The 27,841-nt window shown below is 47.8% G+C and overlaps 1 protein-coding gene across 5 annotated transcripts; it reads right to left on the bottom strand.

Moving 5' to 3' along the window:
• Positions 1-217: 217 nt before the first annotated feature.
• On the bottom strand, positions 218-27,360 carry LOC102946327 (malectin). Of its 5 annotated transcripts, XM_043529442.1 has the most exons (6): positions 26,520-27,360; positions 19,394-19,551; positions 11,340-11,518; positions 8,738-8,914; positions 8,505-8,562; positions 218-7,478 (listed from the first exon to the last, which is right to left on the bottom strand). In XM_043529442.1, exons 3-6 carry the CDS (start codon positions 11,502-11,504, stop codon positions 7,249-7,251), a joined length of 630 nt encoding a protein of 209 aa, XP_043385377.1. In that variant the 5' UTR covers positions 11,505-11,518; positions 19,394-19,551; positions 26,520-27,360; the 3' UTR covers positions 218-7,248. The 5 variants fall into 5 exon arrangements, with proteins under 5 accessions (XP_043385377.1, XP_037734259.1, XP_007061615.3 ...); XM_037878331.2 differs by lacking the exons at positions 19,394-19,551; positions 26,520-27,360 and adding an exon at positions 18,520-18,700; XM_007061553.4 differs by lacking the exons at positions 19,394-19,551; positions 26,520-27,360 and adding an exon at positions 18,513-18,685.
• Between the last annotated feature and the right edge of the window lie 481 nt (positions 27,361-27,841).

The following is a 27,841-nucleotide window of genomic DNA, read 5'->3' as shown; positions in this document are numbered from 1 at the left end:
GCCATGGCTGCCTCAGGGGTTCAAGGACTCAAGTTGAAGTAGTGGTGGGATTTTAAATTGCATCTCATCAGTGGCCTCCAATCCACCCTCCAGAGTGGTCTGAGCCCAGCCCCACCACAGTTACAGGATATCAAATTCTCTTTCCCTCAAAGCAAAGAGGGATTTTGTAAAGCCTTTTTTTTTTTTTTTTTTTTTTAAAAGCACGAGATGCTCCAAGTGACAATATAATTTTGTTTATTTTCCTTTAATACACTGCTGGTTAAAACTGCCAGGCAGTAAATTTCAGAACATTCCCTCAACCAAACATCCTGGGAAAATTAAAAAATAAACAGCTACATGTACCAAAAATAAAATAACCCACCCATACACCCAGCTCTTCTCCCCAAAAGAACAAGTCTTTGCAAAGCCAGTCTAATCAGAAATAGACATCTGTGCTTTTAACCCAGTGCCGAAGATTGATACAAACAAACAGTCACCGCAAGTTGTTATAACCCAAAGCAATGGACAGTAAAAAAAAAAAAAATCCTCCTTCAAAATCCTTTAGTACTGATTACTAATACAGACGAAGAATTAGATAAGAAATAGATATTTCTCCCCATATTGCTGTATCCTTCATGGTCATTTGAGTCTTGCAGCCTTGAGTAGAGCTTGCAACTGTGTGATTCTTAATACTCAACAAATCAGCTGACTGCAAGAAGCCAATGTTCCCTTCGCAAGGAGGGACATGCAAGCAGCTCATTCAGGCCTTGTCTACACAACCATATCCAAGTCATGGGACCCACTTACAACACAGTTAAGATTTGCTGTGCAGATGGGACCCAAACATTGTCACTGTAATTGGGCTAAAGCCTTGGGCAATCCAGGCTACTGCTCCAAAGACCCTGAGAACTCTACTTTTGTTTCATGCAGCCTGGAGCCACCTTACAGACTTGTTAGTTTCTTAAGCAGGAAGCGCTTGTGTGCAAGAAGTCCCCAGGAGCAGCACTGGGCCAAGTTTACCAACAAGCCTCTAGCGGGTGTTTTACTCACTCCAAGATCCTGACAAAACATGCTTGGATTAAAACCGAATCACTGTGACAGAACAAATAAGCACACCCCTAACACACATGAATAAAAAATAACTATGGCTCAAAGATTTTGCATTTCCTAGATTCACAAACATTAAGAAGAATTTCTGGTTAAACAAGACTTGTTAAAAACTGCTCCTGACACCTGTCTGAGTTGCTGTTTCCCCACTTTCCCTGGTATAAATCTCTACCACACAGCCTCCTGAGCCTTTGCTGTTTGCTATGGATTATTCACATTTCCTGAGCAGACAGCACTCTCTCTGGGATGGAAGAAAGCACTTCTGTATTTGTTTGTTTTGTTTTTTTTTTTTAAACAAAACACTTGGGGGGGGGGGGGGGAAGAGTATAAAAACCAATGTCAGCAATGAGAGTTGTACTGACTAGACCAGGCACAGAGCACCCCAGGGCATTTCCCTGATCTCTTCAGAAATAGTTCTTTAATATACAGCTATAAACTCTGAGTAAGCCAGAGTCCAGGAAGACAGAACCCTGGCTGCAACCTTCTCCTCCTCACAGACCAATGCCAGAAGTACACCTGCTACCATATCCTTGGGATGAGTCTGTTCAGATCTGATGTGAAATAATCACAAGTTTCATGGGTCTGAAGCATCCCCTAACCATTACATCAAGAGCAGGAACTTGGGGCCTATTTATTAAGCTCCATCCTTTCCTGGGAGGAGTTCTCAGTTCCAACCCACATTATATATTCCCCCTCAAGAATCCATGCCTAAGCTTATTTAGAATTAATCACCGGAGAAAATCTGGTGGAAACAGAGGCAAGTGGGGGAAAAAAAAAAAAAACCCAAACCTAGTCCCATTAGACCTTGACATGCATTTGTCATGGAGATGTAGCAGAGCCAGACAGTGGAATTGATTCTGAGATTCCAGACCCTGCTTTCCCTGGGATTCCCACTAAGCAGATCTCTCTCCTGCCCTAATGGGCACAAGGAGCAGACAGATGCCGCACAGCATCTGCTACTAGCAGGAGTTTAAGATAAGTTTTGTCCCAAACCACTTTCTCAGAATCTGTTACACATCGAGAGCTGTGCAGACTCCAGTAGTTCTCTCTTTCCCAAGGGACTGTGCGGGCTACAGCTGAAACTGGACTATGTTTCTCATGGTTGCTGCTAGTCCAGTCTCAACCACAGCAAAGCCAGGGATGAAGTACTGTATTATGCTCTTGGTTTAGAATCCCTGCCACAATGGCCAGTCTAGGGGAAGCCCTTTGCTAGCAAGTTCCTGATGCGGGATGGGGTTGACATCATGCCATAAACTACGCTACTGATACAGAAGCAGGATTGAAGCCACACTCCTACCCAAAATCCGACTGCGACTTTCACCAAGCCCCTGAAAACAATGGACAGATGGGCACAATGTTTCCTGGGAGCTCTCCATCCCTCTGGAGGTTTCTTTGGCGAGAACAAACCTGAAGGAGCCCGCCAGTTCCCCTATCGCATCCAGAAACTGTATCCGAGGATATTCACAAGTAGCGCCGTACTTCAGCTAGGACATTCCAGAGCATGAATCACAGGACAGTAAGATAATGCACCCTGCTGTTAGAGGGGGAAATGCCTGGATTAGGGACTGTCTCCTCCAGGAGTTAGATTTAAAAGAGGAAACAGAAGTTCCTTAAAACAGAAGCTTCTTCCAACAGACTTGTGATCAAACCACAACAAAAAGGCACCAAAAATGAACATAAGCATTTGCTTTGGCATTCCACTTGCTTCCACCTGCAATCCCACAGGGAAAGGTTAGGTTTCATTCCACTCACACAAACACTACAGTACAAAGTAACAGGGCTGGTTTAAAGCTACTAAAGCCCCACAAAATTCAGAGTTAAGGATGAAACATATCCTTACTCTCCCAACTGCACTGCAGAAGAAAGGCTCAGGTGTGTAAGGCTGCCTGCTATTCTGAGATACCACACCCTAGGCACAGCAGGTAGGGAGGAAAAACATAAATCTAAATCTCCTGCATTTCAATTCAAACCTGCAGTTTGAATACCCTGGGCTAGGAAGGTTCAAGTCAAGCCCCTATCATCATCATCATCATGTTGCTTTTTTCAATGTTTTTAGGGGAAAAAAACTTGACTAAACCTATTTTCTAAACAATCTGTCCCACAGAACACAACTGTCTATCCTCAGGCTTCTCAAGGTACACTGAGCTGTGGCCTCAATGTGCTCAATCCACCCTGCCCACTATTGCAAGGACACACACACAGGGACCAGGTCCGTATTTGCCTGCTGCTGTTTTGTTTGTGATACTGAATTTTTACACGACCTTGGTTGTTTCTAACTGGTCTCCTAACCCCAGGGCACTGGCCTGCATTATAGACTAACAGAGCGTAAGGCTGTGGAAAAGCTCCTCCTTTACGGAAGCAGAACAGCAGCCCAGATGTTCCAAAGGCAAACAGCCAGCCAGAGTTTGAAGCGTGTCATGGAAGCAATCACTGATTCTCTACTCATTTCCACCATACAGCAGTCTCACCTGCTGATTTAGGGGTCCCCAATGAAGGGATGTAGGTTCAGTGTAACATCACAAGTAGCACTGCACTAATAGTTACAGGCCTGGACACATAGCGTCATTCACACTGTTGAATTTGCTCAAATCCCTAAATACAAATTGAAACCAACATCAGTGAAAGACAACGGCTAAATGATAAGATATTCCAACATATCAACAACAGAAAAATAAAGTAGCCCTAAACCACCACCCCTGAGCCGCCCGCGTACCTCTTGCCAGTCTTAACCAGCTGAAATGCAGATGCAGCTATGAAGAGATCTAGGCAAAAGCAAGCCATAATCAGACCTCAATATCCATTCATATGTTGGAGGGGTCCCTCCAACCACCGCACACACACCCCCGCAACCCCAACCCTTCAAGAGTCCTTATTTAAAAAAATAAAATAAAGCAGGTGTTTCGTTTGTCTCAAAAGGATCCTTCAAGTGAAGTCCGAAGCTGCCAGGAAGGGAAGGGTTGGAACAGGAAAGCAAAAAGGAAAATTGCTTTATTATAGTACCATCGTGGGGCCAGGAGACCCAGCAAGCAGCTAAGGGAGGGAGCCCACACCCATGTGAGTACCACACCCCTAGTGCAGAAGATAAGGCTTGATAACCAAGTTATGGGTAAACAGAGCAAAAAATATTCCATTTTTAAAAAAATTAAATAAACTGAATTAATTTTATTCAAGAAACATAGGCTGAAACACACAGCAGAAGCCGAATGCTGTGCCAGCTACCCCTGAAGACACGCTGCTTCATCCTCAGGTGGGAGTCCAGCACAGAGCAAGTGTATTGCCACTATCGGTGGCGGGGGGGGGGGGGGGTGGGGGTGGAGAAGATCAGCTACCATGGCCTTGCAGAGGAGTGGACTAATCTAACAGGCCTCATCCATCTCTAACTCCTATGATCCTAGATGTGGGCCCTTGAGCTCAAGCTGTGCAAGGTACAGGGACTGAGAGGTGCAGAAAGAGACTTGTCTCTAAGAAATGCTGGCATCTCAGGGGAAGAGAAGAGCACACTCCTCAGTTGGTAGGCTTGTTGTTTTCAAGATCAAGTTCTTGGTTCGTCTAATGAATCGGGGCAGTTTGTGCTGAGCCCAAGAAGTTCCTGCTATTTGATTAAGGTTCCAAACCCTGTGCTGTTCTAGTGTGTTAGAGTGATCAGATAATGGCCAAAGAGATCCAGGGAAATCATAAGGTTAGACAAAATTTTTCAGGCATTGTCGCTCGGAATAAAAAATGTCCTAAAAATACACCTTTTTAATTGACTCATACATTAAAAAAAAAAAAAAGCATTTAGGAGTGATAAGAGTCCAGGAGGACACAGCTGAATGAAGCTGCTAGTCCCAGGCCTCCCAGTGTTTCAGAGCTTGGCTTGCTCTGGAGACCTACTGCTGGCCTTCTCCTCGTGGGTAGGTTTCATTGTGGTAAAGCATTCTCTGACCGTTTTACCAGCTGAACTGCTTGTGTGTGCGCATTAGTGACAGACAGTCGCAATGGCAGAAAGCTCAGTTGGATCCTATATTCTGCACTAGACTTACAGAGTCAGAATTGTGGTTAAACACAAAGCAGCAATGCACTTGCTCGGAAAGATGGCTGCTTTGGGGACCAATGCTCTGACAGTGCCCCTAGCTCCTGTCTTGGCAATCATGGCTGGGCAACACTTTCCACAGCTTGAAAATTAATAGGAAGAAAGTAAATGCCTTAGCTGCTGTAAACGGACTACTCAGAGCTCTGCTGACCCTTCACCAAGAGGCTCTGTGTAGCTTATCAAAAGGCCAGGTGTGAGTTGAGCAGCTACATACAAGTGTGCTCAAAAGCAATTGATAGGAAAAGTCAGAATCCAGGCAGGAGCAGCAGGGGGATTACTTAGTCAAGCTGCATGGTATGAAGCAGATGAGATGCTTTTCAGAAGAAACAGATTTAGCCCAAGGCAAAGAGAATTCTGCCCTGAGGATCCAGAGGATGAATGTTATTAGAATGAAAGCTGACAGGGCTGGTGCCTCAAGACTTAAGCTCCAAAGAATACCCTTTACCATGGCTGTGCAAGGTGCCGGGCACTTCCTGTGAGGAAGGGAGTGCAGCCAATTCCCATAAGTCAATGGGAACTGAAGCTGCTCAGCACCTTGCAGATTCAGATCTTAAGTGATGCCAGTTGCCCAAGGACCTCCAGTTCCAGATCAGGAAGAGTGTGTGGATTGCACATTGCAGGCTTTTGTTTTCCACACTGCTCTCCTGATTACACCAGACTCAGATCCAGAGTGAAGCAGCCTCTCCTGCCATCCCACTCAGAGAACACATGCTCTTCATGCAGGTCCAGAGTCCACTTGCTAAGCTAACAGTGGGGGAAAGTGAACAGGGTAGCTCAGACCTATCATCAGGTGACCACGGAAGCTGACCAGACTGATCTACAGGAGTTTCCATCTATTTCAGATTCTCCACAATGGATGGACATGCTCATCCTACAGGACTGAGAGGCTGGGCTCCTTGGCACTTGCCAGCATCTAATTCTTAGGCACATCCTGATATTCCAAAGCCTACGCAAGATAGTTAATGGTAGGTACAGACTTCAATCTCACATTACTGCAGACTGAATCAGATCAATGCAGCTGATGCAGAAGGATTAGAGGGTCACTGGAAAGTACTTGAAGGGTGGCACTACTCTGTCTCATGGCTGCCAGACTATTGATCATAGCAGGGATACACAAGCATTGGGGGCTCAGAGCCTCCATTTTTTTTGGTCACCTGGTTCTCAGCCCCTCCAGGCGAGACATTGTACAATAGAGAGGGCAAGATGGGATGGGGATTGAAGTGAGCCATTGTGAAGAAAAATATTTAAAAGGAAATAAAAGCCACAACTGATACAGAAACCAAACACATCTGGGGCAGAGACACTGCAGCAAAAAGCCAGCCTATTGCAGGTCACAGCAGAACCCCTGCAGCAACGATCTAACATTACACAATTATCAAACTAGGAAAGTCTCTCCCAACTGGTGCAGAAAATCAGGCCGAATAATCCCCTCAGCTCTTTTTGCAACTCACTCTAAAGTTGGAACCTTTCCTGGAGACCCATCAGCAAGTCTAAGCCTGTGTATCTTTAGGACAGAGAAGTATCGTGCATTTAGTTACACACATTCAGGTAGCTGTGGAAAAGCCAGTCTCTTTCCCCCATAATTGTTAGTCACCCAAAGGCACCAGAACATCTGTGCACACTTCTGACCAAAGCACACATCCAGATCTCACTTCAAAGGCTGTTTTTCCAGGCAACATTCAGAGATTGCTTCCCTGCTTAGCTTCTTAAGCTGGGACCAATTATCCACCTGGATAAGGGTACAGCATTTGGATCATGCAGCTTCCTCTCTGTGCGGGATATGGACCAAAGTTCGCCAGCATCAGCTTCCTACAGCCCAGACACACAGCAAGGATCCAGTTTAATCTCAAGTGCCCCGAAGAGGAAGGGATGCTGCTTATGGTGCAACAGGGGAAGCCAAGGCCTCGCTGCTCGCTGGCTGGGGGAAGGCAAACTCCCCCCTTTACCTGTACCTGCCGTTGATTCCAAATGAACTTTTTTTCCCTTAAATTATGAAAAATATGGAGAAACTGAAAGCAACCGCATTTGGTCCGACTCCTTTCCTCCTGGCCTGCGGCCCCTGCCACTGCATCTCTGCATAGGGCTTGCCCTCACAACCGGCAAAGGCAGAAGAGGGTAGGAATGAAGACACCAAAGGCCACCAATATAGGGAACATGAGGCTGCTGTTGTCCGAGGCGTAGGGGTTTGGTGTCCGGGGGCCTGACTGAACCCGGTTCTTATTGGCCTGTTTTTTAACGCTGGAGCCTTCATCGTATTCTTCTTCATCTTCCTCATCCTCCTTTTTCTCCAGGCCAGGGTGAGGCTGCAGCTTTGGAACGTCTGTTGGAAGAAAAAGAAATTCACCATTGTGAACGCTGCAAGGAGCCGTGAGGATTCCAACAGGCAATTGACTCAAGCTGTCTCATCCCACACCCAGCCAGCTGGAACAGGGCACATGGGGCACCCCGTAGACTGGTACAGTCCCACATTGCGAGGGCTCCACTCCAATACAAGCATCCTCATTCATGAAGATGATTTCATGGCTCCACTCTCAGCTTGTGAAGCAAATATTAGTATATGAATAAGGCCCTACAAAATTTGTGGCCATGAAAAACGCATCACGGACCGTGAAATCCCGTCTTCCCCTGTGAAATCCGGTCTTTTGTGAGCTTTTACCGTCTACTGTACAGATTTCACAGGGGAGACCAATGTTTCTCAAATTGGGGGTCCTGACCCAAATGGGAGATGCTGGGGGGGGTCACAAGGTTATTTTAGGGGGGGGATCATGGTATTGCCACCCTTACTTCTGCGCTGCCTGCAGAGCTGGGAGGCCAGAGAGGAGCAGTTGCTGGCCAGGCACCAAGATCTGAAGGCAGCGCCCTGCCAGCAGCAGCGCAGAAGGAAGGGTGGCAATACCACACCAGGCATCCTTACTTCTGCGCTGCCGCTGGCGGCGGCTCTGCCTTCAGAGCTGGGTGCCTGGCCAGCAGCTGCCGCTCTCCGGCCGCCCAGCTCTGACGGCGGTGCCGCCGCCTGCAGCAGCGCAGAAGTAAGGGTAGTAGTACCACACCCCCCCGTAACAACCTTGCGACCCTCCCCCAACTCTCTTTTGGGTCAGGACTCCTACAATTACAACACCGTGAAATTTCACATTTAAATAGCTGAAATCATGACATCACACTTGTGATGTGCTAGGACAAAACTTCACAGGGGACAGCTGAGGGAGATGGGCCTGGGTGAGACAGGTCAGTTAAGGCTGCCACTATGGCTGCCTTATATGGAGAGTGCTATACACATGATTTAAAAGGCCATGAGTTGCCTCCAAGCTAAAAAGTCTTGAAGGATTATTAGTGAAAAAAAACTTACCATCCACTGTTCCTTGCAGGATGTATAGTGCACAGATTTTCGGATTGTCATAGTATCCCTAGCGAAAGGGAAGGCAAAGGTCAATGCTGCAGGGTCAAAGAAGGAATACCCACACCCATCAGTCACTTCCCCTCTCCCTAGGCACATCTGCACTATGTGGCAGGGTGTGAGGGATTGGGTGGAGATGAGAGGAGAGAGAAAGAAGGGGCTTTCCCCTAACCAGGGTTTGTTACCTTGACAAACTCAATGTGGAGCTTCCCTGTGAATGTGGAAACCTCTCCCTGGACACTCAGCTTCCCCTTTCTGATGCTGATGGGAATGATCTCGTCGTGAGCTGTGCTATGTCCAACTCGGTCAAAAATGTCCAAGTCCTTCACCACCACGTGGCCATTCAAGCGCACATCAAACACCTTCAGGGGTGGAAGAGATTGCAGAGAGTATCAGAGGGGAACCAGACACATGACTAAGAGGGGACAGGACAGAAACAGTCTGTGCTTGTTACAAAGCCCAGGAGATAAGAGATATTATTGCACGTGCCACCGAACCAATGCAGATTCTCTGGGCATATGGCAAGCTGTCTCCACCCCCTTGTTAAGAAGAACCCATAGCCCAAAAATAGACCACTGAAGTTAAACATTTAAGCCCTTTAAAGATGGTTCCAAATACACAAACCTGTGTCCTGCCTCTAACATGTCTCCATAACTACTGTACAGTACTGAGGACGGCAGGGAGTTTTATTAGGCCCTATCCTCAGAAGTACCATGCACCCACACCTCCTGTTGACTCAAGTGGGAGCTGTTAGTGCTCGGCACCTCTGAAAATTGTGCTCTTGGCTTTTCAATCCCAGTAGTCTGGTGGTAAAACAGGGGAAGGAGAGACACGAGGGAAAGAAACAAATGTTGATGAGACCAGAGGCAGAAGGAAGGGGATGAGTTAGGTAAAGAGACTGAACAGCTAACAGAGCGGAAGCTAATCTCTGGGCTGCGGTGACTCAAGCATCACTCATAGCCTGGGATACCATCACAACTGCATAAAGGAAGTATGTTAGTCCTTAAATCCTACAGAACTCTATTTTCTCAGGAGAGCCTCCTGTTCACATCCAATTATTTCCATCCTTCTGATCAGCCTCTACAACCAATGTTGCTGCTTAAAATAATCACCACGTAGGGAAGCAGCATGGTCCAGTGGACAAGGAACAAGACTAGGAATCAGAACTAGGGTTCTAATTCTAGCTCTTCCATTGACTTATTGTGTGGCCTTGACCCCCGTGTGCCTCAGTTTTCTCAACTGCAAAATGGGAATTACAAAGTTGGGCAAGAATCATTAAGTGCTTTAATGTCTCCAGAAGAAAGGTGCTATACAAAAGTCAAGCGTCAGTCGCATTTCGCTATATAAAGTCAGTTGAAGACATGACTTCACAAACAAGTACATCCAGCTCTACTTTATATTAGAAATTGATATGGGAGCTCAGTATCACTTTGGAATGCATCCTTAGAAACAAGTTTATCTCTGGGGCAACTCCACTGGGGTCAGTGGAGTTACATTAGAGATGACTGTAACCCTTAATACATTTCTTTTATCCCATTCTGTGGCTACTCCTACCCATATATATAAAACACATAACAGATGGTGATGTGCAAGAAGGCAGAGGGGAGCTGTGACCCTAAAAGCCCCTTAATGCCCACTGGCAAAGGGTTCACAGTCATGTAACACCAACGCCTATCAGGCCTGACAAACTCACTATTCCAGTCATGGTATTTATCTACACAGAATGTCCTGTAAGGTATCAAATGAAAACTTATATCATACTGGTCATCATAATCATTAAGAACAATTAAGAAATGGCAGGTGTATACTGAAAATATGTCTAAACCCAGCAAAGCAGGCATGATTGATAAAAAAGGTGTTCCTAGACAAAGGAATACTGATTAACCTGTCTGCCTAATTCTCCAATGTAAATCGAGCATGGTAAAAGCCAACATAAGCAACCTTCATTTGCATATTAAGTCAAAGGAAAGGCAAATTAACAAAAGGATGAGAAAGACAGCATGAACAACACAGCACCTGCACGCCAGCAGGAAACAAGAACTTTATCTAGCGTTACCCTTCAAAAGAATACACTTCAAAGATTTGCTGGAGTCTCTGGGGACTCATTTCACTGAGAAACACACCTGGTAGAGGGGAGATTCAGGAAAAATCTGGATCCTGGTTTAATTGAAAATCCATAAACTTTGTGAAAGGACTTTAAGGGTAAGAAAAATGCTTCAGCCAAAGGACTATAGCTCACTAAAGTTATGGTTAGACTCTTAGAAGCATGTTAATATTTTGTTCGTAACCATATCTGTTTCCACTATCTTTACTCAGTATCACTTACATCTCTGTTCCAAATACACTTATTCTTGGTTTTGCTATAAATTCATCTGAGTGCTGTTAAGGGTGAATCCTCAGCTGAGTGTGTAATATGCCTCTTTAGAGACAGAAGACTTGGTAATTTCTGTGACTGTCCAGTGACAGGGGCTGGATACTGCAGAGGAACACTCCACATGGAGTTTCGGGCAGTGAAGTGCACCTGAGGTTTACCTGCAAGGCAAAGCAAAGGCTGGCAAAGCTTTTGAGGAGGCTGTTTGGGTGGTTAGCAGACCAGAGTGTAGGGAACTGACACAGAGGTTAGCTCCCATGAGACTCTCACCCTCCGCAGGGGGTAACAAGGCGATTCTTGTCCTGAACTCCCCAAAAGGATGTCACAGGAACCTGGCATACACAGCCCTAGACAGAAATTAGCATCATCAGAGATAACCAAGTAAGGATCCTGGGTCAGGGGTAGACTCAGCTTACCTTCTGCTGGGACTGTGCAAAATAGACTTCAGCAAACTTCAACACCACAACGTAGTCACCCTCCTCCTTGATGGGGACTTCATACCCAAAGGTCTCCTCGTTGTAACGCTCAGTCTGGTACAGAATCTGATCCTCTGTGTTGGACCGCAAGATTGGCAGCTTCATACCATAGTCAGAGGCTGGGTTCCAAATATAAAATCAACAAGAATGCAAGGGTTAACTTCTGCGGCATCGGCAGAAGACAACTCTATAAACAACCTCCAAGCATCTGCAAGAGGACCAATTCTCTTGAGGCCCCATAGTCCCTCCTAATTCTGACCAACTGGGGGGGGGGGGGGCGGCTCAGAGAAGAGGGGCACTACTTTCTTTCAAGTGTCCCCATCCCCACTTTACCAACAGCCATACTTTTTTTGAATTCAGTACATCAGAGGGGGAGGCAGGTTGAGCAGTGGCTGGAGGAAACCGAGAACCTGAGGAAAGCTGAATCCTACAGAAACACAGTTCTGAAGAGGAACCATTGCCAAGCCAGTTAGCAGAGACGAAGTCCTATTTCACGACTGGGTGTGCTGGGGTTCCCCCGAGACCTCTTCCACTTGGTTCCCCAAGATCTCAGTTCGACTCCAGTATCATTTCTCAGCTTCCTTTATTTGGCATATAGTAAAGCTACATTGATCAGACTCAAAGATAGGGGATGTGTATACAGCATACCACACATCCAGAAGTTATACAGCAAATATCTTCCTTTATATATGTTTACAAATTACACTGCATCACACATTTTGGGATGGCTTAAATCACTCTGTAGGAACCAAACCCTGTACAGCACACACTGTCCATGCATAACTTACTCTTTACCTCAACTTACATTCCAGATTTATCTTATCCTTTGTTATCCCGTCCATTGTACATGGTTCCCTGCGTGTTCCCCTTATCTTAGCTAGTACAGACATTCTGTTTCCAGCCCGCTGATCCATTTACCTCCCTAATCCTGTCTCCCAAGAAATAAGGCCTCACCTATGTCAAGCCAGGCCTACACCATCAGAGGACTTGGCCAAGAGTTCAGACTTCTCTAAAGAAAGAGCACTTAGGCCTGGTGTACACTTGGGGGGTGGGGGGGAAAATCGATCTAAGTTACGCAACTTCAGGTACGTGAATAACGTAGCTGATGTTGACGTATTAGATCTACTTACCGCGGTGTCTTCACTGCAGTAAGTCGACGGCTGACGCTCCCCCATCAACTCCGCCTGCGCCTCTCGCTCCGGTGGAGTACCGGAGTCAACTGAAGAGCGCTCGGCAGTCGATTTATTGCATCTTCACGAGACACGATAAATCGACCCCTGATGGATTGATTGCTCCGCAGGTAAATGTAGACATGCCCTTAGAACTTCTAATGTTTTAACCAACATGATGCAGTGCACAAACGAAATGAAGTCAATTTAGAACTGAGTTACCTCAGAAAATATAATCCCATCTCCTGCAACTGACTTGAAATTAAAAACCTAATTACAAAAGCCATGTTCCACCCAAGAGAAAACATATAGGCTGGGAGAGTGTTGCGTGTATTAGAGGGATCTTAATAAAACCCCTTTCTTCTTGCTAATAATCCTTCAAACACTACACAGGAACCTGAATCAATAAGAATGTGCGCACCCAAGGGCTCTGATGACCATGCAAACTATCTCATACGATTTCATGGGGTATACATCAGAGCCACATGTGTGCAGTGAGTCTTTACTTCAGTTATCCGTACACCACACAATGAAGAATCTTTGAAGAATGCTTCTAGCTGTGCTGGTATCTGAAGCAATCATGGAGGTTAAATACTTGTTTGCCCTTCCTTGTTTAATATCTGTATCATAATGGAAATCAGGGGCCTCAATCAGCATTAGGGCCCTATTGTACTGGGCACTCTACAAACCTATAAGTTGGCATAAGCCCTAAAGAGTTTACAATCTAAAATGCTATTCCCATCGGATGGAATGGGGAGACTCTGGATGGCATCTGCACAACTGGCACTTACAGTCAGCAGTGAAAGCTGATCTAAGCTTTTAGATGTCAGCTGACAGTTACTATTTCCACTCCCATTTCCATGGAAACAGACATTGGTTTGGGTTGGCCAATGCAGAGTAAGCCAAAAGCTCTACCCAGTTGCCCAGCACCTACATCCAAGCCCATGGAAATGACTGAGAGGAAACTAACACCAGTTCTACACAGTGAGAACCCTGGGGTAAGACTGCTATTGTTCTGTAACCACGAGTTAGGGTCATGGGGGCTTGATCATCAGAACCACAGGAGGTGAAGAGCTCTCACTGTTTTCACATCCTGATGTAAATACATCCCTTTTTCCAGCTACAAGTTAACTAATTATAGTAGTCCAAATAGCTCATAAACACTAGCTCAACTCCTATTTAATGCTGCAGGTTAGAGACAAGCCTGCAGCGAAACGAAGTTTGTCATCAGGCTGGGATAGCGACCATCTGAGTGAATTCACTCAATCACACAAATGACTAATTAATTTGTATACTGCAGTTCTGTATGATGCAATGGAAGTGGATCTGAATTAGCTGTATTTTAGTTATGGTGAAGAACGACTGAAGCACCAAGACAGAAACAAACCATTGCACATTAAAAAGTAACAAAAGTAGCCACTATCTTCATTTGTTTGGCATCTGGATATGCTATAAATCCCTTAGCTATACTTTCTCCCTAAAGTCCCAGGATTGGAATTTGAGGCTTGAGGGAAACAACCCTAAAATACCATCCCAGGATTTTTAAACCATCAGCAGCAGGATTTCTGCTGCAGCCATTACCTGCCCATCTACACAAGTGGGAGCAGAATGAGTAACTGAGGGAACCAAAATGATGGTGCAATAAAAACCGTTGAGGGAGAAGCAAGATAGCAGTTGAGTTCATGGGTTAAAGTCTTACTTGCTGAGCCGGGCACTGTGGTTGCAGCAGGGTTATTGTAACAGGCTGCTGTTCAGTGAGGCACCATGAACAAACACTCTTTTGGGAGGAGCAAACCACAAAACTGCTGCAGTTTGAAAGGGAACCTTTTTTTTTTTCTCCAGATTAGCAATCTCTTTTTCAGAGTCCAAAGAGACATTCTCCTCCAGGTTGCATCTGCAAGTGTTAATCATACAGTTGTAGGTCAGCCTCCCCTTAAAATTAATAATGATATTTGAACACCTACAGCTAGTGAAATACAGGTCACCAGCAGATAAGCCTTTGGTGGGGCAAACTAAAAGCTTATAAGCTTTACAGAGTACACATATTTAAATGGTAAATTCCTCTGGGCTATTACATGTGTGTGAAGGGCCAACCACATCTAGGGCACTGTGTAAGTAGTGACACCATCACTGCAAGGAGAGCTGCATCAATACTGTATGTTGCAGCTCTAGCAGTGATGGGCAGGAGACTCAAGCCTTGAATGGGTAATTCGCCTTGTCTGCACCACAAGAGGTACCTGTTGCTGATAATGGGTGTATCTTAACACAGTCCTTTGTCTTGCTGCTAAGTGATATTGTGCTGCCACCATTATCAGCAGCAGGCAATTTCCACACCACAGACAAGGCTTTACAAGTCCAGCAGCATCTGCTGAGGCTCTGTCTACACTACACTTTTGTTGTTAAAACTTTTATCACTCAGGGGTGTGAAAAAACACCCCCCTGAACGACAAAAGTTTTAACGACAAAAAGCATCTGCGTGGACAGCGCTTCCTCGGCGGGAACTGCTCTCCCACCAATGAAGCTACTTCCCCCTGTTGGGGGTGATTTTATTTTGTTGCCAGGAGAGCGCTCTCCCTGCAATAAGGAGCAACTACACTGCTTACCTTATAACAGCGCAGCTGCAGTGGCACAGCTGTACCGTTGTAAGGTATGCAGTGTAGACACAGCCTGAATCTGGATCGCAGTGTTTGACGCTGTGTGTCACAGTACCTGACGAGACAGGGATCACGTTCTTTACCTTCAGCCATCATCACATTAGAACATCCAGAAGTGGGCAAAGGAGAACAGTAACTTGGTTCCCAAGAGACATTATTCATGCTGTGGGCAGCATCTCACTTCAGGAGGCTTAAGCGCTGACTAGCTCCTCCCCTACCCTAGAACTGGGGATCCAAAGTGCAGCTGCAACATACTCTATGTCCTACACCCTCTGGTGGATTTTTGATTTCACTGCTTCAGCAGCTACAACAGTGGCACGTACCCCATACTAGTGTATCCCCATTTACTGCCTTCGCCCAGGGCACAGCTAATGTAGAATGCTGCCAGAAATGGTGGGGGATCCAGCAGCCACATTTTCATTGACCTCCCATGCAATAGGTACTAGGGTTCCTCATTCACCAGCAGGTGCTCAGCCCTGCTGCCCCTGGTAGAATTCCATCATTGGGTAATGGGTGCTGCCACCATGCAACATGCAGCTCAGCTGTGGAAAGTGCCTGAACCCTGTGCTTGTCTCACTGAGACTGTTCCCAGCTGGGCTTCAAACTTACAGCCCCTGCTGAGGAAACTGGAGTCTTCCTCTGGAAAAAGCAAGTTGCTGCATGTTGTTGAGTGGTCAGGCTACCAAACTGGCATCACCTTTCAAGAGTAAGTTCCACTTCAGTCCATAAGGACAGGACTCCCCCTCAGATGACATTCCTTAAGTCTAAAGCAGAGAACTTGAAGTTTCACAAGGCAAAACCCTGCAAGTTTCATCCAGTTAGCAGGGAGTTACCATATTTCAGGTGAGACACTGGGCATGCTCAACAGAGAGGTGTTTTTTTTGCAAGTCAGTTTTGCAGGCTACAGCCAACATAGTAGTCTATCAGCTCCTGTGAGCATCCCCACACTGCAGGCCTTGTTTAGCAGAAGCTAAATAACTTCTTTTAGAGCTGCATCCGACGAAGTCGGTATTCACCCACGAAAGCTTATGCTCCAATACGTCTGTTAGCCTATAAGGTGCCACAGGACTCTTTGCCGCTTTTAAAGTTCTTGTTGCTGATAAGTATCACTTTGATATTTACAGCTTTCTGATGGACAACACAGAGATCTCAAACAGTCTAATCCTGTGAGGTCTGATGCAGGGTCCCCAGAGTGCTCATTTTCTTTCTCTATCTCCCGCTGGAGGCTACCCTCTCAGAAGTTAGATCTAGACTCTTCTCAATGAGACAGACACTAATGCCGTAGCAGTTTCAAGAAGAGTGCAGCTATTCAGATATGAACAAATAAGCAACTTTTGCTCAGTTAGGATCACATGCTAGACTCATGACATAATCAGAGGTGGAAGACGCCAACCTCCCAACTGTTCTCCACTGCCTGCTGAAACAGAGCACATGCTGTAAAGTCAGACTCTGCATCTCTACAAACAGGTGCTCTCGTGTATGCACCTGGCCAGAGTGTGTCATGGTGGCAGGAACAGGTAGCTCTGAGTGTTATACAAGTTCACATGCAGTTCAAAAGCACTATCAGCCTAGTCCCCTTCCTCATCTGGGGAGGAGGAAGGGCACAGTGCTGGGAGCAGCCTTCCATTGCCACATGGCTCACCGCATGTGACAAGGTACTAAAGAGTACCAGTCTCTCTTCACCCCCCTAACAAAAATCCTCCTCCCTGTGACTGGAAGTTACAGAACAGGGAAGGAAGGAGCAGAATGGGTACCCAGCATGGCAAGTGCTGAGGCTATCAACAGGAAAATGGCAACCAAGTCAAAGAGAAGTGTAGGGGCAGGGGAACCCTGATCACTTTAACAGATAGGAGGAGGGTTCACCACTTGCTGGGTGACTGGAGACAAGAATTGCTGAGATAGGGAACTCCTCCATAGGAGCCCCTCACCCTGCAGCCAAGGGCTCCAGATGGGGAAAGGAAGAGGTGAGGAGAGAGGCCAGGAGGAAGCAGGAGGGGACAAACAAGGCAAAAGGGGTGGCGGGCTAACCTAGGGCACTGAGGACATGCAGGGCTGCTGCACCCGGGAGTTTAGCCCCCCAGGGCTTGCTCATGGTCCCCGGCCATCCAGTCCTGACTGACCCAAGCCAGCAGGGCTCCAAAGTCCTAGACGGATGGAGTCGCCCCTTTAGTCCCCCTTTGAGAGATACCTGGCTAGGGGCCGTGGGCAGCAGGCCCCGGTCCGCACCTGAGCCAGAAGCCTCCAAACAGCCCCGGCCAGGAGCGCGGGAAAGCGTCTAGCCCGGCTCCAGACGGCCCCGTTAGCCCCTGCTCCTAGCGCTCACCGAGCCTGCCACAGGGCGCGGCGGGCAGCCGGGGGGTGCCGGCTGAGCCCCGAGGGGGAGGGTTAAGTGCCCTCCAGACGCGCGCCTATCCCCACCTCACGCCGCCCGCCGCATGGCACGGAGCCCCCAGTCCCGGGCCGCGCGCAGCGTGGGCGGCGGGTGCCACAGCCGGGGCTGGTCGCGCTGGCGGGGCAGCGCGGCAGGACGGGGCCTGCGGGGCGAAGGGGGAGCGGGAAGGGCCCGGCGGGAGCTCAGAGGAGATGACGAGAACAGGTCGGAGGGAGGCGGGACGTGGCCAGGCCTCCGGCTCCCTCCCCCCGGGGCCTCACCTCGGCCCACCCGGCCCTCGAGCGGGTCTTTGCGGAAGTGGATGCCGTTCACGTCCACATGGGCCTCGCCGCCCGCGTTCACTGCCCAGATCACGTTGTCGGCCAGGCCGGCTCCCGAGGCCCCCAGCAGGGCCGCGAGCACCAGAGCCGCCCCAGGCGCCCAGCGGGCCCCGGCCGCCCCCATCTCCGGCTCCCGGCTCCTGCTCAGCTCAGCGCAGCCCCGCCCCGCCGCCCATGCCGCCCTCCTCTTCCTGCCGCGGCAAGGGGGCAGCCGAACCCGCTGGCCAGACGGCTGGAGACCAGCCAACCAGTCACAACCCGTGGTCTTGAATGCTAACTACCTGCCCGTCTGCCATTGGGTATTGGAGTCACCATATTTGTATATTAATACAACGAAGAGCCAATAGGAACGAGCCAGGATAGCAAGTTTGGTTGAGAGATAAGCAGGTACCAGGCGGCTAAGGCTGTTGGGTTGGCAAAGGCCGGGGGAGCGGGGACTGGAGCGCACCATGTGCAGGGAGTGGTACAAACCCACGCTCCCGCCCCCCCACGAACGTCTCCTATTCCCGAGCGGGTGATAGGTTCCTCCTCTCTCTGGGCTTTTACCATCCGCTCGGGAGGGGGGACACGGAACGCACCACTTGCCCGAAGTGGGAGACGCTTCTCCGCGACCGGGCCGGGCTCCTTGGGCGCGACCACTGGGACACAGAGGAGGAACACGGCAACGCAACGTCCCCTCAATACTTCCTCCCGCCACTCCCGGGCCAGACCGGCCCCTCTCTCTGAGATCGCTCCCAAGGGTCCCTCCAATCAGGAAGCTCCAACGCGGCTGGACCGTAATGCATTGTGGGAAGGCAACGGAACGGAAGCAGGCGGGTGGCTGAGGCTGTGAGGGTTCCCATGGCAACAATCACCGTCCCTGTTGCCAGCGGGATGACGATTCTTATCAGACCCGAGCCCCTCTCTCCCGGGGGGAGGGGGATCCCCGTGCGGGTGCCGGGCCCCCGGAGCCTGAGCCTGGGGGATCCCCGTGCGGGTGCCGGGCCCCCGGAGCCTGAGCCTGGGGGATCCCCGTGCGGGTGCTGGGTGCAGATCTAGCCCATGGCAGGGTGCAGGGGGTGACTGGTTTCTTTTGCTGATGGAGGGGGAGGACATTTGTGAAACGCTTCCTTAAGCATCACCAGTTCGGTGCATTGGGTGCAGGTGCTGGAGGAGCCTGAAGAGAAGTTGGCAGATGGGGCCTGGCGTTTCAGGGCCTGCCCACGGGTGAGGCAGGCAGGTTAGGAAGCCACATTTTTAATCTCAGCCCCTGATTTAACCCATAAGCGGAGGCCCCAACCCCCACTATGCACAGACAATCACTAAATGAAAGAAAGGAGTTCATGTCCGGGTTCATAATGGAAACTGTCAAGAAGCCAAGTAGATCTCATGACCCCAGGTAGGGCAGTTTCTGCAAGACATCTGCACACCAAACAAGTACATGTTCAAAGGAAAACTTTTTAGATTAGGGTGTGCTTACCTGGTGTCCCACCTACACACTTTTCTCCCACCTCTTGGCATTTCTCTCTGTCCTTCCAGCTGTCTCCCTTTCCTTCTTTCTCTCTATCTCTTTCCTTAATTTACATCAGCCATCCAGCTCTAGTTTCTCTATTTGCAGAGAAACTGGAAAGGTGTAATCTGTGGGAATAATGTGATTTCCATTTTTTACTTAATCATATATTTTATTTGTATGGACATAGAATTACATCCTATTATCATGATGCAGAGAACATCCTGTTAGCAGCATTAGTTCTGGATAAGGACTGTAGCATTTGACCCAACTTGACTGAATTCTCCAGATGGAATCATCCCATACTCTACATCATACAGTTGCTGACATTCAGCAACCAAGCAGTTGCAGCCAAGAGGAAACATATAAATGCCAAATGTGGTTAACAACACTACTCTCAAACACATCTCACAGGTTATTCCCAGTGAGATGTGACTCTTGCTTTAAAACTTACGGGTTGCTTGGCCAAGCAGGTAGAGCTTTTCTTTAAACATCAGGGCAGAGTCTGTTTACAACGCTTTTTGTTCCATACTCTGCTGCCACAGTTAATCTTGCCTCTGCCTGTCACGTTTTATTTGAGTGCCCATTACTATGCTGAGTAGATGGATGGGAAACCAGTTTGTTAGAGCGCAAACTATACTGAAATAAGATGGGGGTAGCCACAGCTGCTGAGAGAGACTCATTAGGCAGTCTCTGTAGGTGCAGCTTTTCATCAGATCAGAAGAGTGCTTTCTTTGTGTTTATGCTTTTTATAGGGACTGTTAACCCAGTTTTAGTCCAAGCAATACACTATTCCTACACAATCCACTGTCCAGAATCCAAGATGGCATAAACACAGGACGGAGCAAAACATAGTAAATGTCTCTTGAGACTGAGGGAAGTGAAAGAGTCTGGATGGTGTCTACTAAGAGATCTCTGAGTTGGTGTGAGGGGAAGCAAAGTGTCTCTGGGGAAAGCACAAGAGGTGGCGAGACAGGGAAGTGAAAGGTTTCTGGGGTGATTGCAAGAAGTGAAGATATTGGGAAGTCAAAGGTCTTAGGAACGTAGTCCCTTTTCTGATCTTCATAATAAATGCAGTTGAAAGATGAACTGCCCGGGAAAGAAAGTATTCGTGTCCTTTACTGCTCCTTAAAGGATTTAAAGTTATTGCATCTAATCCTCACATACCCCCCCACCACATATTGTGTTTTACAGAAGAACTGTCAGGTCCTCACGTGTCCTTATGTTATTCTGGAGGACTATGACAAGATCTTTGGAGGACCTGGCATGGGACTTCACAGCTGAAGTTTAGATGAAACATGATTTTTTAACTAAGTTCTTGCCCAAGGTAAATGGGGCCAAATAGCCTCGTGATTTTCACATTTGCCCCAGTATGACCATGAGTGTCATTCTTGTTGTGGTCCTCTCTCTCTCTCTCTCTGTTACCCCTGGAAGTCTCAGACTCAGGCGGGGTTCATCTGATGTCCTACTTGTTCCTAAACATGCCACACTGGGTGGCTATCACACTGGCCCCTTACCATCTTTTATCCAAACTTTGGCCAGAGGCACTGCCATATTTTAAAAAATCAGCTCCATAGTCTTTTTGTCCAGTCTCTTTGCCTTTAATCACAAGCTCAGCACTACAGATTGTAGTTGAAATTATTCTACATCTTTTCTAAAGCACCTTGAGAAGTTTTGGCAAATACAGTCTTGCAAAAGCTGAGTTGGTTCAGCAGTAGGATACTAAAGCAATCATTCCTAAGACCTGCAGAGTGTGAAGCCCCACAAGTGGGATCCCCTTAACTCCTTTCATAATGGGATGAAAAAAAGTAGCCTGTCCTGATTTTGCATACATTGGTCACTAGAGGGCAGTATGTGGTTAGAGCTGTGTCCCAAAATGCTTTGCAATGGGTTGTCCAAAGGAATCTGGCAAGACCCATGTTCTTTTAAAAAAAAAAAAAAAAAAAAAAGTTAAGCCAGAGGCCTGGGGCAGCAGCATCTGTCTCCCCTAGAGCTGGTGGCAGGAAGTGCCGTCCACAAAAACACTTTGTGTCAACTCCCATTCTTGGAGCCTCATTCTCAAATGCTATCTACCCACAGACCAATCTCTAGAAGAGGGGAAGCCCAGAACAATATAGTGGGATAATTAGCTTTATTAGAGCTGCTCTGTGCTCATAGAGAAACTAATGCCCTCCAAAGGTAACACCCTTAAAAAGAAATCCTCTAAAATATGTAGGCATCTAACTCCCATTGAAATGACATTTGAAATGGAGGAAAACATGGCCATGTATCAAGGTGTAGTCAATATGAATAAGTGACTGCAGCCTTTCTACTATTCCCACTTCATTAATTACAAAACGCATTTTCCAACTCATTTTTAAAATAGCCATCACTGTTTTAAAGGGACACCATTGTCCTGAAAATCACTTTTCCTTCTGAATATATGGTGCCTGTTGTTAAAATTGGTATTGCTGACACAGATTAAAGAAAAAAACATTTTCTCTGTTTTTTCAAAGTTTTCTTTGGCCATTTGACAGCACTTTGTGTGCAGTCAGTTTCACTGATGATGGTTAGTTGCAATTCCCATCTCATCTGCTAGCATGCAACATCTGTCTCAAGCACTGCTCAGGGGGATCTCATATGCTTAACCTAAGATCCTGCTAAAGTGTGTTTACTAATACCAATGGGCAATGGCAGCAAAACAAACTGAAGAGACATCAGGCAGGTGTATGCCAAAAGAAGGAGCGGAGAGATGGCTCTAAGCAGATTTAGTGACGTTGCTCTCTAGTCCACCCAACAGACCCCCTAAACATCACTAGGAGAGCCGCAAACCCTTATGCTTTTTAAATGGCCTTTTCATGCTATTGAAAGGGGACTCCTTTAGAACAGTGTATTATTTGAAATAAGTATTCCAAGTTGTGTCCCTTTAATATCTTTGTGACTGGGAATTGTCAAGGAATGGGATGTCCAGTCTGCTGACTGAAGCCCTAATCTTGCACACTGCTCCATATGGACAGACCCCAGAACCTGGACCTTAGTCATGACTAAAGGACTGCTAAGCAGCAGCATGAGAGGCTGGAAGCTTTCACAGTTGTTTTAAGGTTAGTCTTGTTAATTACTAGAAAAATAGGTGAAGGAAATATTAAACCAATGTTAAATTAACTGCACACACAAAACCTAATAAATCAAACTTTCATTCTCCAATTGCAAAATGCTCTGGTGTCTCTCATGCATTGAAATAATGATGAGCACTCCTTTTTTCACAGACTTTAGTAACAAGCGGTATTGGGAGGCTTAATTGTCTGTTTGTAAAGCTGTCTGAGATCCTCCAATGAGACACAAGCTGGTGTTGCTGGTTCCGTGATTCAGAGGCCTCCACAACATTCTCCTCAAACTGGTCCAGAAAGGAAGTTACAAGTGCTGTTGCTGTCCCAGAATAGAAGGGCTTTCTTCCCTTTTAGACGATTCTGAATCTGGAAGGAGTCAACCCTGGTGCAGACACCTTTCAGCCCAGAAGGGTTCTACATGGTTTACAAATAAATGGCTCCTTCCTCAGGAACACTAGGCCTTGAGTCAGGGCTGAAAAAAATCAATAATTTGCTCAAACAGCAATTGCAGAATTCCTGGCTGCATTCTGACTGTCTGCCTCAGACCAGGAGCTGCTTAGGGGGCTATGTGCAGACAGGCCCTTCTTTTGTATCTACCCTCAACTGTGTAGAGATTTTACTGCATTAAAGATATTTCCTCACTCAACTTGTCTCTCTGCAGATTTTACTATTAAGCAAATTCACAGGAACATCTCCAAAAGGCCCTGGTCCTTGGCTCTAGCTAGCTAGGACTCTAGTTCGTGTCTGCTCCTGACCAATCTGACTCCATCTCATTCTGCCATCTGGCCTCATCCTCTCCAAACACAAGCAATCCACAGTATTCAGCTTTGAATCCAGCAAGATGACTTTAGCCTCTCAAAGAACTGAAGGGTTTACCTGTCCTGAGTTGCCTCCAGAACATCAGCAATCTTAGCAGCACCCTTTCACCATAAGAGTGACATGGCAGTGAACAGAACGAGAGGCCTGCCCAAGCAAGTCACAGAGAGGACAGTGCCCCCACTTTTCAGCCCTAGTGATAACGAGAGTCCTAGGAGATGTAGTAGTGCTCTGAGAATTTTACATGACATTCATTGTGAATTTTTTTTCCAACTGGTAGAATAACTGGAGGTAGTCCAGGGGGTCAACTCCCAGGCATTTCATTTTCCCATTGGTACTTGCCACTCTGAGTCAGTACAGATTCTAAGCTCACTGCCTTCTTGCTTCCATAGCCCTGGGAAAGGAGAAGCCAGCTGTACTCTGTCCGCTCAGGGCATCAAGGTACAAGCTTGGGAAAGAGCTAACTTTTGTTGCTCCCCCCTCCCCAGCGAACATGATTTGCTGTGATGATTCCAGGCATAATTTCTCCTGAGTATTTCCAAGTGTCAGAGGTGAGCTATGCAGAGAGCAGCCTCCAAATAAGCTGAGCTGAGTTTGAATCCTAGTAGCTGGTCTGGTGGAGGCTCACCTGGCACTAGCCTTGCCTGTGGCAACACACAAGCTGTAGACACAGTAGCTCCAGCTCCCTGATGGGGACTCAGTGCATTGGTTAAGTCCACATTAGTGTGTGGCTCTAGCTGAGCCTGGTTCACTTGATATCAAAGTGATGTAACTGGGCCTCCACAGCAGCACTGCCACAAAGAAGGGCTTGTTAATATTGCAAGCGGCAGAGAAAGGCCTGATTGTGAGACATCACAGAAATCAATGGGCACTCAGCATGCTTTGCACCTCTCAAAATCCCCATGATGCTGGACTCTTGCCTGCTCCTGACAGTCCTTCATACCCATCAGGGAACAAAAGTTACTTGGGTGGCGATGGCATCACTCCCTAGCTCAGACAGACCCAGTGCCTGGATGGATTAAATCCAGTCTAATCTCCCTGCTATGCCTGTGACCTGCTGGGTGTCCCGCAAATTCAATTAGCAAGAGAGTGAAAGCAGCCTGTCCTGGAAGAATGCCATTCTGTTGGCAGGGCAGAGGGAGGCCTCGTTAGGCTCATTTATACCGATTACAGCCGATCCTCACTAATCCCTCAAGATTTCTCAGTTTAAACTGTGAGGAGCTTGGGTCAGCAGCACAGCTTCTAAGCACTTAAATTCTTTGTATGTCACAAGTTACTGTAATGAGGCATTAGCTAGAAAAGGGAAATGAAATGGCTAAGGGGAAGGTGAACAAGAATAGCCTGTCTGTAAAACACCCATGAAAAGGAAGGGGATGGTTTTGAGATATAAACTCCAGGTTCAAGCTAATCTTTCCATGGGTTCAAATCCATACAGGATCAACTAAGCCTTGAGATCCTGTTGAGGTATATACACTGAGCACCAGATATTTTACTGTGTGGGGGACTTCCGATCAAAGCACCTTCAAAACAGAGCCCTTCTCTGCTGTGCCTGGACATTAAAGATCCCCTGGCACTTTTGTGGCAGTAGGGGGTTGCCTGTCCTTCTTTAGCTGAAATTCCCTCCCGCTGCCCCAGGTGGCTGCATTTTGGTGGTGCTGTGAGTCTGAAGTGATAAAGCACTTTGGGGTCTCCAGGGGTGATCAGTACCAACAGCATGGATACACGTCGGCTGTTATCAGTTATGATCAGAAGTGGCCGAGAAACTCTCTGACTGGCCAACCTCAAGTGACCAAAAATCGTGAGTCAGACCACAAAAAATCATGAGATTTAAAAAAAAATTGATAGTGTGGTTTTTGGTCAGTCTTGATTTTTTAACTCCCCCTGCCCACTCCCTGCATGTGTGTGTGATGCTTAGTGTTGTGCACTGTACCAATTTTACTGGGAAATGTGATTCTGACCCCTGCTTCAGAAGCGCTCACAGCCACATCTGCCCGTTCCCTGCCCAGCAACTTCTGATGCCTCCCAACCTTCAAACCAATCCTTTTATCAGTTCTACCCCCCCCCAGCTTCCTCCTTCAGTTCTGCCCCATAAGTTCAGCCACCCTCAGTTGAGCACATCCCCCACCTCCATCAGTTCAGCCCCCCAGCCTCACCTTTGCTCCTGCTGGATTCTTCACCACCACCCCCCCACACACACACACACACCTGGGAGGCTGCAGCAGGAACCCCTCTGTACCCCTGTCCCTTCCCAGGCTGAGTGTTGCGGGGCGGAGTAGAGGGCTCTCCCCACTGCTCACAGGAGGGAGCGGAGCTGCTGAGCTCTTGCTGCTCCCTTCCCTCCTCCCCGAGAGTTGCTTCTGAGTAGCTGAGGGAGCTCTTCCTACAGCAGCTCTGACTGTTGCTGGGCCCCAGGAAGCAAGTAAGTGGGGCAGACAGCCAACTCGGGGGCTGGGCTCAGTCCCTCAGGCAGGGCTCAATCTTGTTAGAGGCCTGGAGCTTTTTGCCTTGTCTCCAGCCAGGCTTCAGCCCAGCCAGAATCCCCTCGCTGGGGGGCATGCCATGGCAAAACCTGGCAGCACCACTGGTGAGGGACATTGCTGGCTGACGTCGCTCATCCATGACAAACCTGAGCAGTCGGCCAGCCCATGTCAAGGTGGGGCAACCTTTGCCCAGGAGGGGCACAGAGCTGGGCTGTGCTCTATGAAGGGGTGGCTCAAGCACAGCCCCTACCTCACAGGGATCTCAGACAAGCTCTTCACTTTCATCTGTAGTCCGAAGGTGCAGCCCACAGAGACACACAGCTCACCGTGCATTGCTTCATTCAGTCCAAGCAGAAGGTTACCCCGTATGCTGGGAGCTCTTCCTGCCCTACCTTTCTGGTGTGTGACCCAGGAAGGGGCTCGCTCAACTAAGGAGGGTTTGTCTGGAGGAGGGGCAGCCATTGCCATCCAAATGCACCTGCTACTGCACTGAGGGCTGGTATGTGTCACTCGGGATTGCACAGTTGCTGGTGAAGAGCAATTTCACTGGGGTTGCTTGGAGGAGATTATACAGGGACCTAATGGCTGGCCTCTGGTGCTTTTCTGTATCAGGCCAACTTCAGCTTCCTATGGAATGTGAATGAGCAAACCTGGCCCGTCCCACCCTGCCTGGCAGCATATCACACAGGGGGCAACCCTTCCTCTGACACTGACCTTGGGCCTCCTTCCTTCCTGTCTCAGAGGGAGGTGCTCCTCCTGATGGGCTGGTGCTGGGCAGGCCTCGGGCTGCTAGTGGCCCCTTTATTATCTCCTCTGCTTCCTTTCAATTCTAAGACTCAGCTGGCTTGGAAAGGGTCACATGTCCCTGCTATGAACAGGAAAAAGGGAAAGTGGCATATTGTTGTCTGTCCCCTCCCCAACACCACACTCATCTCTCCAGTTAAGAGAGAGTATCTTCCTCTGTGCCAGCCAGGTGGCTTATTATTCACTGAGTAGCAGGCTTGCTTAGCACCCAATTTGGCAAAAGAGGATCTAGGTCTAGTTGCAAGAGTGGAGTTCAGCCTCCATGATTCAGTTCAGTCCCTCTGCTGCCACTGTCAGGTGAGTCGTGGAACCCACTAACAAGGGCTGAGACCATCCCATCCCCACCTGCAATAGGTCAAGGACGTTGTCCATAACATTCAGACACTACCAATTTAGATGGGAGATAGTGCTTTAGACACAAAAGGCTCTGTATCTTGTTACTAATCTGCTAAACCAGCCAGTCCCCTGACCCATGCTGGGTTTACACTAGAAACCTACAAGTGAAAGGCCCAGTGTTGTCTTCTCAATCCCTGGAGCTGTCCCCATCCTCTAGAGCAGCACTGAAATTAGATTAATTCATGAGTTGCAACTGTATTTATTCTGCATGGTGCCTTCAATTAGTCCTCTTAAGACATCAGTCATTTACTGTGGAGGGAGGTTACAGGCTATATTATCCATAGGAATTATCAGTAGTCGGGGTGGATAAAACAGAGAATGGAGACCCATGGATGGGAGACAGAACCAGGGCTCAGTGAACATGATAGACTGAAACAAGATCAGGGCTATCTTGATGGGCAACATGGTCACACTCAGCTAAGGTCAAAAACACTTAGAGACAGCAGCCTGAGGCCTTGGGGCTTGTCCTGATGAGTACAGGGCCATAGCAAGAAAGAGAGAAGGGAGACAGATGGAGCCTTGCTTGTTCCATATTGTCCTGCAGGGCTATTTGGAAGCCTTCCTGGCACTGGCTGGGAGATGAAAGCAAAAGGATTATCCCTGGAATGAGATTATTAGATTGAAGATTTAATCTCTGACCCTGTCAGCACAAAAAAATAGCAAAACTCCCTGGGATTATTTGAGGTTGCATAGGGAAATAAAACCAGCCCTGGGAGGAAGAGACTCTGCTGGAACCAACAGCAATCATCGCATGCATCCAGACCAGTCCCCTCTGACCTATCATGGGGTTGATCCTGCAGTGAGGAGCTAGTGGGTTTATGGGGAATGCCAAGACT

This window comes from Chelonia mydas, chromosome 15, assembly GCF_015237465.2.
Source record: "Chelonia mydas isolate rCheMyd1 chromosome 15, rCheMyd1.pri.v2, whole genome shotgun sequence".
Classification (NCBI taxonomy): Eukaryota; Metazoa; Chordata; order Testudines; family Cheloniidae; genus Chelonia; species Chelonia mydas.
Note: the sequence above shows the minus strand (reverse complement) of the source record. Positions and strands in the feature narration are given on the sequence as shown.